At 34.4% G+C, this 13014-nt stretch overlaps 1 protein-coding gene across 1 annotated transcript; it reads left to right on the top strand.

The window, feature by feature from the left end:
* Positions 1 to 6585: 6585 nt before the first annotated feature.
* LOC107596249 (uncharacterized) lies at positions 6586 to 11213 on the top strand. The gene is made up of 2 exons (XM_016286941.1): positions 6586 to 8052; positions 10549 to 11213. The coding sequence occupies exons 1-2, from the start codon at positions 7342 to 7344 to the stop codon at positions 11068 to 11070; spliced, it is 1233 nt and encodes a 410-aa protein (XP_016142427.1). The 5' UTR covers positions 6586 to 7341; the 3' UTR covers positions 11071 to 11213.
* The last annotated feature ends 1801 nt before the right edge of the window (positions 11214 to 13014 follow it).

Here is a 13014-nt window from a genome sequence, read left to right as displayed (position 1 = left end):
ACTGGACAGAGAGCAGTAATAACAGACAGAAGCATTGACCGCTGGACCTGCTGTGATGAACGAACTCAATCGTCCAGAAATGGCAGCAGAAGCTTTTATGTTGTTTGCTATAATTTCTCATCTCATTCAGTCAGAGCAGTCTGTGTTGAACTGGTTCTGACGACAGCGGGACTCGGGCCTGTCTGAACACCAGCCATACAAATCACTTAAATCAGGTCATGTGTCATTTCAACCAGAAACTGCACTTTTTTATTTGTTTCTATGGCAATCTGTGTTTTTTGTCTGCATTCGGAGGGGAACTTGTTGGTGTTTATTTGCCGCAGGCCTACAGTCAATGCATCCGAGCAAAAAACAGGCATTCAGGATGTTCAGTGGAGCTCCATCATCAGATTGTGTGTTTACTGCGGCTATTCTTGAAAAGGCCTCCTGTTAAAACCAAATACACAGACGAATTCATTTGAAACAATGGAATGACCCTCGCTAGACAATACAACGTTAAAGAATAGAAAACTATGTGCCAAAAATATAAACAAAGACTGACTAAAATGCTTACAGTATTTCACTGACACGGTTGATATTTAATATTTCTTAACGATTTATAAAATGAAATAATGAAATAATATTTGACTTAAGTCAGTCAAGAAGTTCTTTCTGGACTTTCAAAAATGTATTTATTTTTAAATGCTTTTACTTAAAATACAAAAATTAAATATATAACAAAAATTAAATAAAAATGACAACTTTTTTATTTAAAATGCAAAAATAAATTTTGTAAAATAAAACAAACAGAAAGTAAAATAAAACATTAAATAAAAATAACAAATAAAATGACAACTTTTTATTTAAAATGCAAAAATAAAATATTTAAAATTAAATAAAATGCAAAAATGTCATTAAATTAAAAGAAATCACAACTACTCACAACTTGGAAAAATAGGCAAACCTATTGCATATTTCTTATTAGATATTAGAACTTTTGCGTTAAAATAATTTCCACACTAAATAAAACAATATCTGTACATTTGTCTGTTGTGGCCCTTTACTGGTTGCTATACATCACGTAAATGTAGCACATGAAAATTATGTTTTAAAATAATGTAAGGTTTGAAAGGATCAAGTGAGTGTTTTTTGGTTAAATCAGACTAATTTTTGGTCTCTATTTCAGACGAAATAATAAATGCCATTTTCATGACGTCCTGCTGCTCTTACAGTCACTTCCAGTATTTCAGCAGCTTCTCTTATGAATCAGATTCCTTCCATCAGACACTGATCTAGATTAAGAGTGTCTCTCTAATGATGAATTGAGTGAGACAGTAAATTATATATTTACAAGGAGCCCATTGTTTTTGCAGAGAACCGTCTCGTGTCAGACCCAACAAACCGAATCCATCTGACACAAACTCCATTCTCACTTAAACTCAACTCCTGTGTGCAGAATTGAACACAAACATACGGTTTTACATGCACAGTCCCGTTACCATCCCTGAAATAAGTTAGTTTGTATTTGAACTCCAATTATATAGACTATTATGCAGTTGATTGCAAAAAAATGCATTATAATATATGAAAATAATTTTTTAGATCTGAAATTGGTTGTTATGTGTTTTAATGTGCAGAGCATTATAAGGTGCATTACAGGGCATAATTAATGTATTAAAATACTTGCATTATGCATTATATAGGCTTCAACTAAAGTTTTAAATAAATAAATAATGCAAGTATTTATGCACAAGGAACACAATTATTATTGGTTTTATGCTTCAAAATAATATGTTCCATTAAATTGGAGCAAAAAAAAAAAAGAGCCTAGGATGTACTACGCAATTTTAATGAGGAAATGAAAATGAATCACTCAATTTGTCATGTTTCAATTTAAAAACATGAATTTAATTACATTACTCAAGAAAAAGTTATGGAGTTGCCATAATTGTTAATTTTTCTTTCAATAATCTAAAATATGTGAGAAGGAAAAACATTACTGCAAGACTGGAGTAATAATGCTGAAAATTCAGCTTTGATCAAAGGAATAAATTACATTTTACGTTATATTCACATAGAAAACAGCTATTTTACATTATAATAATATTTCACAATATACATTTTTTTCCCTGTATTTTTGATCAAATAAATGCAGCCTTGATGAGCATAAGAAACCCCTTCAAAAAACATAAAAAATCATTCTGATCCCAAACGTTTGACTGGTAGTATATATATATATATATATATATATATATATATATACGTATAACATTAATATTATTTATAATATTAATAGTATTAATGAATAATAATATAAAGATAATAGCATATATTTTAATATATAGAAAAATAAATGAATGAATGAATGATAATATATATCACTCGTTATATATATATAGGTGTGTGTGTGTGTGTCTTTGACTTCATGAACAAATGAACAGAAAAAAATATCGACATGCCATAACATCACTCATCTCTTATTATTGTACCCAAAAGGTGGTTTACATAGGAACATAATTCTGTGAAAATAACACTCAAGAAATAATAATAATTCAGAACTAATTCTGAATACGTGAAGAGAGTCTGACAAAAGCCTGGACATTAGTGCGGCTCCGATTCATTCTCATTCAGACCTCAAGGTGAAAGATTGGCCACAGCGACGTTTGCCATAACCACACATAAATTATACATGCTCTCTTGTGTTGGGAAATGCTTTTATTTTAGCTAGAAAGGAAATATGATTTTTGGATTAGAGTTTGATTATAGTTCAGTCACGCAGAAGATGCAAAGCTACACGACGCAAGAAAAGCCTTCAGGGAAACCTTTTAGATTTAGACCCAAAATGCACACGCCGTTGCTTCCCAAACACAAACAGACACACAACCTTGTATTTATAAACTCCTGGGAAGATTAAAAAATGATCCTTATTAATAAAAGCTCACTTTAGTTTCCATACAATCAGAGAAAATACACCTTTTGGTATTTTAGGATTAGAAAAGTCATCTTTCCAAACTCGCATACGGTTTATATGAACTTTAGCAGACAGAGAGAGCGGATGGTGATGCTTCAGAAAGGATAAAAAGCCCCGTGACAGTAGCTGTCAAAACGCATTCGATTCAAAACCAATGACATTAGATGTCAAAATGAGAAATAGTGAGCTTAAATTTGGGATTGTTCCTCACACAAAGCAATCATATGACTTCTGATGACTACTATGGACTATTAAATTATGAAACTTTAATGGTGTCTTCACACCCTTGACACTTTTGTAGTACAGAAAAAGAAAATTTTGCTAATTTTCAGATTTTTTGTTCAACATGAGAAAGAAAGTCATAAGTGTTTGGAACAAAATGAGGGTGAATAATGAAACAGGGTTATTATAGTTAACTAAAACTAAAACTAGACTTACTGTTTCCAAACCAATGTCAGCAAAATGTTATATTTAAAGAAATACATATAATATTTAATTTATTAAAGTTAACTAAAACTAATTCTAAAACCATTTGAAAACATTTTTGTTACTTACAAAATAATAAAATAAATGATAACTAAAACTAGTTTACTAAAACTAAAAGAAAAACTAAGTGTCTCCAAACCAACATCAGTCAAATGTTATATTTAATTTAAAAAAAATTATTTAATATTTAATTTATTATAGTTAACTAAAACTAATTATGAAACCCATTAAAACATTTTGTTACTTATAAAACAATAAATTAAATGTTAACTGAAAAAAATAAATAAAAAAACTAAACTTATTTTAATTTGAGCTAGTTGCCAAAGCAACATTTCTCATTTTCATTTAGTTTAACTTGATGCACTAAAATAACTGAAACTAAAACTGAAATGAAAATGAATAAAAACTATATATTTAAAAATATTTGTAAAAAACGATTTAAAAAATTTAAGAAAATAACTACATTTGAACAAAACTTAAAATGAAAACAGATCATTCAAAAATAAAAACTAATTAAAATATTAACCAAAATAATAAAAACAAAATTAATATCTCAATGATAAAATATTACTATAATGAAAAAAAAAACTTTTTGGGTGCGTTGTTTTTTTAAGATGTTATTTGCCCCTTTATAAGTCTTTTTTATAAGAGATTTTTTCAAGTAATGCTATTCTTTTGGATATTTTTGGGAAATTTTACCCACACAATAATTGTGGAAGCTGCCCACACACACACACACACACACACACAGGTTTGTTTTTATGGTTTATGCGGACTCTCCATAGGCGTAATGGTTTTTATACTGTACAGACCGTATATTCTATTGCCCTACACCAACCCTACCCCTAAACCTACCCCTCACAGGAGACTTTCTGCATTTTTAGATTTTCAAAAAAACTCATTCTGAATTATTTATAAGCTTTTGAATTACGGGGACACTGAAAATGTCCTCATAAATCACCTTCTCGTTGTAATACCTATGTCATACCCATGTTATTATACAAATTTGTGTCCTCATAAAGCACATAAACATGCACACACACACACACACACACACACACACACACACACACACACACACACACACACACACACACACACACACACACAAATCTGTCAGGTCTGATATGTGTTTCTACAATCACCCTCAGTTCCCTACAGGGCTCTTGAAGCAATGTGCACAGGATTCCTATCAGAATTCAACCTCGGACACCATTTAAAATGATCGTAATGGGATCAAATGAGATCCTGCTGCCGGAAGGATTTTTTTCATCTTCGAGTCCTATCAGATGTTGTACTTTATCAGATCTGTTGTACAGTATTGGAAACATGTCCTGCTACTCGACAGTTGAAATAAATCATGTAGAGTTGAAAGAGCTGCTTTCAAAATGCATTCTGACCCTACAACAGATTTTATGATAGCTTTAGTTTTGGGTTATGCTGGAAATTCCTATAAGTTTTGTTAAAAATGATGATTAAATTCCAATAGGAGACCTGTGCACATTTGGACTGGGGCTTGTAGTGATTCTGATTGATTTTTCACATCATTTTATAGTGAGCTTTTTCAAGTTTAGACAATGACCGTGACACGGTCCAGGAATGTGAATAAATGCTGACGCGCAACAGTCGGATTCATCTCTGTGCCTTTCACAGTTTATTGACTCCAAACCAGCGTCAGCAAAAATGGAATCAGAACTAATATCTCAAGACGACCAGAGGAAAATCTCGTTTCTCAAAACTTATTATGGGTTTTTTTCAGATCGCTAACCTTAAATATGAACAATAGTAATAATGATTCTTGACATAGGGAACACCACTTACAATTTACACTTAAATTGTATTATTGTATATATATATATATATACTATTATTGTTTGTATTAATCTTTTTAAAGTTTTTATTTTTATATAATTTAAATATATCAATGATATTATTATATATATATTATATTTTATATGTATTTGTAAATGTTCATTTATCATTTTAATTTTAAAATTGTATTAATTTGGTTGTGAATTTTGTCATTTGAGTTTTTTAAAAATCATTTTAGTATATCAGGTTGAAATTAAGAAAAAAAGAAAAGAAAATCTATCTGAAATAAAATAAATTATAAATAAGTATATTTTATTTTATTTTAGTTAACATTAGTTTTATTTCAAGTAACACATTTTTAAATGGGTTTAGATAAAAATAATAACTCACACTCAACTTGTCACAAGACACAAATCCTAACACTCAAACATCAATGCATTTGGTTGTGTGCATCTCAGCACAGTTTGAGACTTTTCTTAAACCTTTAGAAGAGACACATGTGAAATCACTGGGCTTTTTCTCTCAGGAGAAACATCTGAGAAGCAGGAGACGTCGAACAAAGTCTCCGTTTTCTCTCAGTTGCTGCCTGTGAGAATAACCATTATAAAGGAGGTGTCATCTTCAGAGGAAAAACTGAAACCGAAAGTGTTTACTTCCAAATAAACAAGGATAATTTCGCAATATGTGAGCACTCTATAAACAGTATATATATTATATTTTATATGTATTTGTAAATGTTCATTTATCATTTTAATTTTAAAATTGTATTAATTTGGTTGTGAATTTTGTCATTTGAGTTTTTTTAAAATCATTTTAGTATATCAGGTTGAAATTAAGAAAAAAAGAAAAGAAAATCTATCTGAAATAAAATAAATTATAAATAAGTATATTTTATTTTATTTTAGTTAACATTAGTTTTATTTCAAGTAACACATTTTTAAATGGGTTTAGATAAAAATAATAACCCACACTCAACTTGTCACAAGACACAAATCCTAACACTCAAACATCAATGCATTTGGTTGTGTGCATCTCAGCACAGTTTGAGACTTTTCTTAAACCTCTAGAAGAGACACATGTGAAATCACTGGGCTTTTTCTCTCAGGAGAAACATCTGAGAAGCAGGAGACGTCGAACATAGTCTCCGTTTTCTCTCAGTTGCTGCCTGTGAGAATAACCATTATAAAGGAGGTGTCATCTTCAGAGGAAAAACTGAAACCGAAAGTGTTTACTTCCAAATAAACAAGGATAATTTCGCAATATGTGAGCACTCTATAAACAGTGTGCGGTGTGTTGTTCATTAAACGTGTCACAAGATATGAATCATGACAAAGAGTGCCAGTATCTCAGATGACTAACATAAACAAACGGGACGGTAAGCGTGCACTCATTTCTCCAACTCACGTGGGCTTGTGGGAATCGAGTTATGCTAAAAATCCCCTTTTCTGGGGCCGAGCGTCTCTCTCTCTCTCTCTCTCGATCCCCTCCCCACCGCTCTCTCTCTTGATTTCTGGCTCATGTTAGATCCTGTCTGCTTCAGCAACGTCCGAAACCCCAACTCCTCCTGTCTCTCTCTCTCCCTCTCTCCACCTCGTCTCAGGCGGCGTGGAATCCTGGCTGTGTTTAATTGTAGAGTGGTAAGATCTGAGGGAAAGATTGGGAGCCGCTGCATCTGTCAACGCTTTATGAGCCCCAACCCCGGGACAGAGAGACAGGGAAGGTGTAGGAAGGAAGTGTTTGGAGTTTGGGAAAGGGTGAGTTGGGGAATTTGTACGCAGTGGGGAGGTGAAGAAAGAGGTGAAACGCTGAACTAAGACTTCAGAATTGGAGGAAAAAAAAGAGGGAGGGAAAGAAAAGAGGCCCACCATTGGAGAAAGGGCAACAAGAGGGAAAAGTGGGAAAACAAGAATAAGTTAGAAAAAGGAGGAAGGAAGGAAGGAAGGAAGGGGGAGGTGAGTGAAAAGTTAGAGAGGGAGAGAGAGAGAGAGTCAAACGCAGTGAACGAGAGGAGACGCAGATGAGAAAAACAGACGCTGTGGATGGCCTGGGTGGAGAGAGAACCAGTTGTTTTCTAAGTCGCCTTTCGGACTGGAATGCACTCTGAGAATTTGAGATTCCCGACGCCTTACTGCCAACTTTGCTTGCAACACGCGCCGGGCCCCGCAGACGGATCATGTCTGTGTATGGAGTCAAGCGTAGCCCAGTTCCCGAAGGAGTTGGGTATGGAGCGAGTGGAGAGGACTGGAGCATCTCCGGTTTACGCTGAGGAGATCCGGCATCTGTGCTACAGGTGGGACTCGCCGTGCGTTCGGGAGATCTGGCAGGAGTGCGGATGTGTCCAGCGGTGGTATTACCCGGAGTTGTTGCATCCCTTCAATGGCGACCATGTTTTGAATGTCAGAGGTCAGCGGTGCTACTCATCCTACATCCAGGAGTGGGACAACGTTCATCAGCCTGAATACAACGGACATTGCGAGAGGAGACGGGTGTCATTCCGGCATCACGAGGAGCGACCCGAGACTGGCAGACAATCACACTGTAACGGGCCGAGCTCTGGACACGGGGGTTTTTTCCCAACCGAGGTGCCCTCCAGCAAGTTGGGATGCTCCAGGGCACTCGGGAACGGGCTACAGGTGAACGGACCGCAGCGGGAAGTAAGGACGTCTCGGGGGGACGCAGGTCTGGAGAAACATGGCAAGCAGAGGAAGAGCCAGGGAACAGTACGGGAACAGATCAAAAAAGTGGTCACAGAGCTCGAGGAAGTACTGGGTGGTCTCAAACAGGTCCAGTTGGAGATGAAAGAGGTGAAGATAGAATAATAAATAGAGGGAGTGATGTTAATTGTTTAATGAAAGATCAAAAATTAGGTCTTGAAAGTTTTAAAGGGATAGTCATGCCAAAACAAAAGTTATGTCATTATTTACTCATGAATGCATGAGGAAAGCACAGAAATTTGACTTTTTCTTAAAGGGATAGTTCATCCAAAAATGTAAAAATTCTGTCATCATTTACACATGAATTCATGAAGAAAACGATTTTTCTTAAAGGGATTATCTACCCAAATATTAAAATTGTGTCACAATTTACTCAGGAATGCATAAAGAAAATTCAGAAATGTTATTTTTCTTAAAGGGATAGTTCACCCAAAAATAAAAAGTTGGTTACCATTTACTCACGAATGCATGAGGAAAACACAGATTTTTTTCTTAAAGAAAGACATAATTCATCCTAAAATGAAAATTCTGTTATACTCTTGAATGCATTAAAAAAACCCTGTTTTTTTCTTAAAGGGATAGTTCAACTAAAAATGAAAATATGGTCGTCATTTACTCAGTCATTTATTCAGGTATTTACTCATGAATGCATGAAAAATACTTTTTGTAAAAGCAGTTCACCCAACAATGAAACTTCATTATTTTCTTATTAGTGCATTATGAAAAATCACGCATTGAACATTAATTTTTTCTTAAAGGAATACTTCATTCAATCAATAAAAAGTAAGTAAGTTGGTACCTAAACATCATTGGACCCCACTGACTGACATAATATATGCACAAAAAACAGACATTTTGCAGAATATCTTCTGTTTCACAGAAGTCATACTGGTTTGGAACGACAAATGGCCAAATGAAACGCTGTGAGTGACAGGCTACTATTTATGAGTTTTCTTCATGCATTCATATATAGTAAACATTCATATAACAAGATTTGTCACTGATTTGGGGTTCAGCATATTTGAAATGGGATTTTAATAAGCACAGAGACTAGATAAGATCAAAACTTCATTCTGTTTAGCCAGTGGAAATATAATATCTGTGTGTTCATAGCAAACATCTTTGTGATGAATCTATTCTGAAAACATCGTCTGAAATCCTTCAGAACCTAAAATACACATCTGCCAGAAATGCACTGACAATAATATTCAGAGCTGGAAATATTCCATTGGAAGCTATATTGTGAAGAGGAATATTGTATTTTCTGGAAGGGAAGGGACCAGTCCTTAAGTCCATCACAAAGGCTTGTTAAAAGAGAACAGAATCTTAGTTAAAATCAATACCTAAATATAGCTCAATATGTGCAGACTGACATTAGCAATAATGGACTGTGCAGGACATAAGACATTAATTGAATTATTTAGATACGTTTCAATGGATGCATCAAGATTCCCATTAGATGTAAATGACTGCAGCATGAAATAAAGTCAGTAGATTAATGCATCACAGTGAAGGTTAAAAGAAAGAAAGTTATTCTTCTGCTATATTAACCTGATGATGACCTGTGAGGATGTTTAGAACAAACTTTTCAGCGTTTAAATAGTTTCTGGTGTGTCAGTTTAATGTTCAGAGTCACTACTATTCAGTCATTGGCAGTTTGACTTCTTAAGGTGATGCTTGACATGTCAACTTCTGACTCAGCCAATGGTGTGAGTTTAGGGGCGGGACTATGATTAATTATTGTCAGACAGCTTTAGGTAGAAGTGTCTGGGAAACCTGTTTGGAAACCAATCGCTATATTTGTTAAGTTGTGCTGCTAGTGAAGGTTGCACAGTTTACCTTTAAGAAAAATGTTAAAATATAATAAAAGTGTAAATTAAAAAAAAAGTATATATATATATATATATAATAAAAAAATAATAATAATTAAAAAAATAAAATTCTGTTTTCATTTACCCACCATTATGTTGTTCTAAACCCATTTGACTTTCTTTTTTTGTGTGTGGAACACAATGTTTGACAGAATATTCATTCTGTTTTTTTTCATAAAATTCTTATTCATTCATTCAAATCATACTCGTTACTTGCTGAAAATCTTCCTTCATGTTTAAAGAACAGGGGTTTCTTAAGGTTTCAAATATTATAATAATACTGTGCACCAAAAACTAAAATGATTTCATGGCTGGAAGCATGAAAACATACCTTAGTTTAGTTTCCGTTTTTCCAGTTATGTTAGTTTTTATTTTATTTCAGTTTACAAAAATGCTTCATTTAGTTTCAGTTAACTCAATCTGATTGCAAAAATCGTTGGTGACAAACATGGTGTGACACATCTGGATGCATCATGTTTGAATATGTGAATGGTAATGTGAATGCAGTGGCAGAAAGGAAGAATTCCAGTGAATTACGTTTACAAAAATTAGTGCATGACTCCTTTTTGGAGTTGACAACTTCTGGCATGCAAAAAAGTGGTTTAAAGCATCTCCTTTAGTGTTCTGCAAAATTAATATATAAATAAAAGTTTAGAATGACATAAAGGTGTGTAAATAATAACAGAATTTTAAAAAAAAATTTCTGTCTGTGAAGGTCGTCCAACAGATCAACATTCTAACGTCCAATATTGACCTTGGCGAAGACGAGCCAATTCTATCCAATGGACTCTCCAAAGATGCCACCAAAAGCAGTCGAACTGGGGTTGTGGCATTGATGCACAATTCAAACGGCGAAGAGGACATGTCAACTTCCAATTCCTCTCTCGCACACAACCCTGTCACTGTGGATTTAGTTCATATTAACAGTCCTTGGCCGATGAGAAACCGCACAAGCCCGTCCCCTCCTGAGCAACGATCCGTTACTGTTGAGGATAAAGGCAAACGAGTTGTGAAACAGAGCTCAGAGACTCAAAGGACGGCCAATGGAAACTGCCTACCGCATCGAACAGCAAGGAAAGGCCAACTGGAAAACCACAGACCCCCTGTAGCTCCAGTAGTGTGCACTAACTCAAATAAAACCCACCGGCCTCCACCTTACCCTCAGAATGGACAGGTGAAGATGAGGACCCCTCCCTATCCTGGAAAACATAAGACGCTCTCCTCCACCATAGTGTAAGGACACCAAACACAGAAACCCAATCATCAGCAAAGAGGAAAGCACACACAAACACATCACACATATACTCACAGATACATTGCACACATGCTTAATTGATTACCAAGTAACTCGTCCAAATGTTTCTTGGTGACACAACTCAGGGTAAGTGGACACTACACGTCCTTAGATGAATGGTCAGCATGTGCTCGCTGTGTTTATGTTCATGCATGTGTGTATCTGCACTTCTAATCTCAAATGATCAGGTATTTATACGCTACCGTTCAAAAGTTTGGGGGAAGATTTTTAATGTTTTTGAAAGAAGTCTCTTCTGCTCACCAAGGCTGCATATATTTGATTACAACTACAGTAAAAACAGTAAAATTGAAAAATATTATTACAATTTAAAATAACAGTTTTCTATTTGAATAAATTGTCAAATTTAATTTATTTCTGTGATGCAAAGCTGTATTTTCAGCATCATTCCTCCAGTCTTCAGTGTCACATGATCTTCAGAAATCATTCTAATATGCTGATTTGCTGCTCAAGAAACATTTCTGATTATTATCAGTGTTGAAAACAGTTGTGCTGCCGAATATTACTCAGGGTAAGTGGACACTACACGTCCTTAGATGAATGGTCAGCATGTGCTCACTGTGTTTATGTTCATGCATGTGTGTATCTGCACTTCTAATCTCAAATGATCAGGTATTTATACGCTACCGTTCAAAAGTTTGGGGGGTTGTGCTGCCGAATATTTTTGAGGATTTTAATATTTTGTGACATTATAAATGCCTTTACTGTCACTTTTGATCAATTTAATGAATCCTTGCTGAATAAAAGTATTAATTTCTTTACAAAAAGTTGTACTGACCCCAAACTTTTCCACAGTAGTGCATTAGTTGATTCTCCTAGATCAAATGTAATGTATTCCTGTGATGCAAAGCTGAATTTTCAGCATCATTCCTCCAGTCTTCAGTGTCACATGATCTTCAGAAATCATTCTAATATGCTGATTTGCTGCTCAAGAAACATTTCTGATTATTATCAGTGTTGAAAACAGTTGTGCTGCACAATATCTTTTTCTTAAAGGAATACTTCATTCAATCAATAAAAAGTAAGTAAGTTGGTACCTAAACATCATTGGACCCCACTGACTGACATAATATATGCACAAAAAACAGACATTTTGCAGAATATCTTCTGTTTCACAGAAGTCATACTGGTTTGGAACGACAAATGGCCAAATGAAACGCTGTGAGTGACAGGCTACTATTTATGAGTTTTCTTCATGCATTCATATATAGTAAACATTCATATAACAAGATTTGTCACTGATTTGGGGTTCAGCATATTTGAAATGGGATTTTAATAAGCACAGAGACTAGATAAGATCAAAACTTCATTCTGTTTAGCCAGTGGAAATATAATATCTGTGTGTTCATAGCAAACATCTTTGTGATGAATCTATTCTGAAAACATCGTCTGAAATCCTTCAGAACCTAAAATACACATCTGCCAGAAATGCACTGACAATAATATTCAGAGCTGGAAATATTCCATTGGAAGCTATATTGTGAAGAGGAATATTGTATTTTCTGGAAGGGAAGGGACCAGTCCTTAAGTCCATCACAAAGGCTTGTTAAAAGAGAACAGAATCTTAGTTAAAATCAATACCTAAATATAGCTCAATATGTGCAGACTGACATTAGCAATAATGGACTGTGCAGGACATAAGACATTAATTGAATTATTTAGATACGTTTCAATGGATGCATCAAGATTCCCATTAGATGTAAATGACTGCAGCATGAAATAAAGTCAGTAGATTAATGCATCACAGTGAAGGTTAAAAGAAAGAAAGTTATTCTTCTGCTATATTAACCTGATGATGACCTGTGAGGATGTTTAGAACAAACTTTTCAGCGTTTAAATAGTTTCTGGTGTGTCAGTTTAATGTTCAGA

This window comes from Sinocyclocheilus grahami, unplaced genomic scaffold (assembly GCF_001515645.1).
Source record: "Sinocyclocheilus grahami isolate Dianchi unplaced genomic scaffold, SAMN03320097.WGS_v1.1 scaffold216.1, whole genome shotgun sequence".
NCBI lineage: Eukaryota > Metazoa > Chordata > Actinopteri > Cypriniformes > Cyprinidae > Sinocyclocheilus > Sinocyclocheilus grahami.
The sequence above is the reverse complement of the archived record's forward strand: the minus strand, read 5'-3'. Positions and strand labels throughout refer to the sequence as shown.

Coding starts and splice junctions, on each gene's coding strand:
- LOC107596249 (XM_016286941.1), top strand. CDS start 7,342: ATGCACTCTGAGAATTTGAGATTCCCGACGCCTTACTGCCAACTTTGC. Junction 8,053..10,548: donor TCCAGTTGGAGATGAAAGAG/GTGAAGATAGAA, acceptor CTGTCTGTGAAG/GTCGTCCAACAGATCAACAT.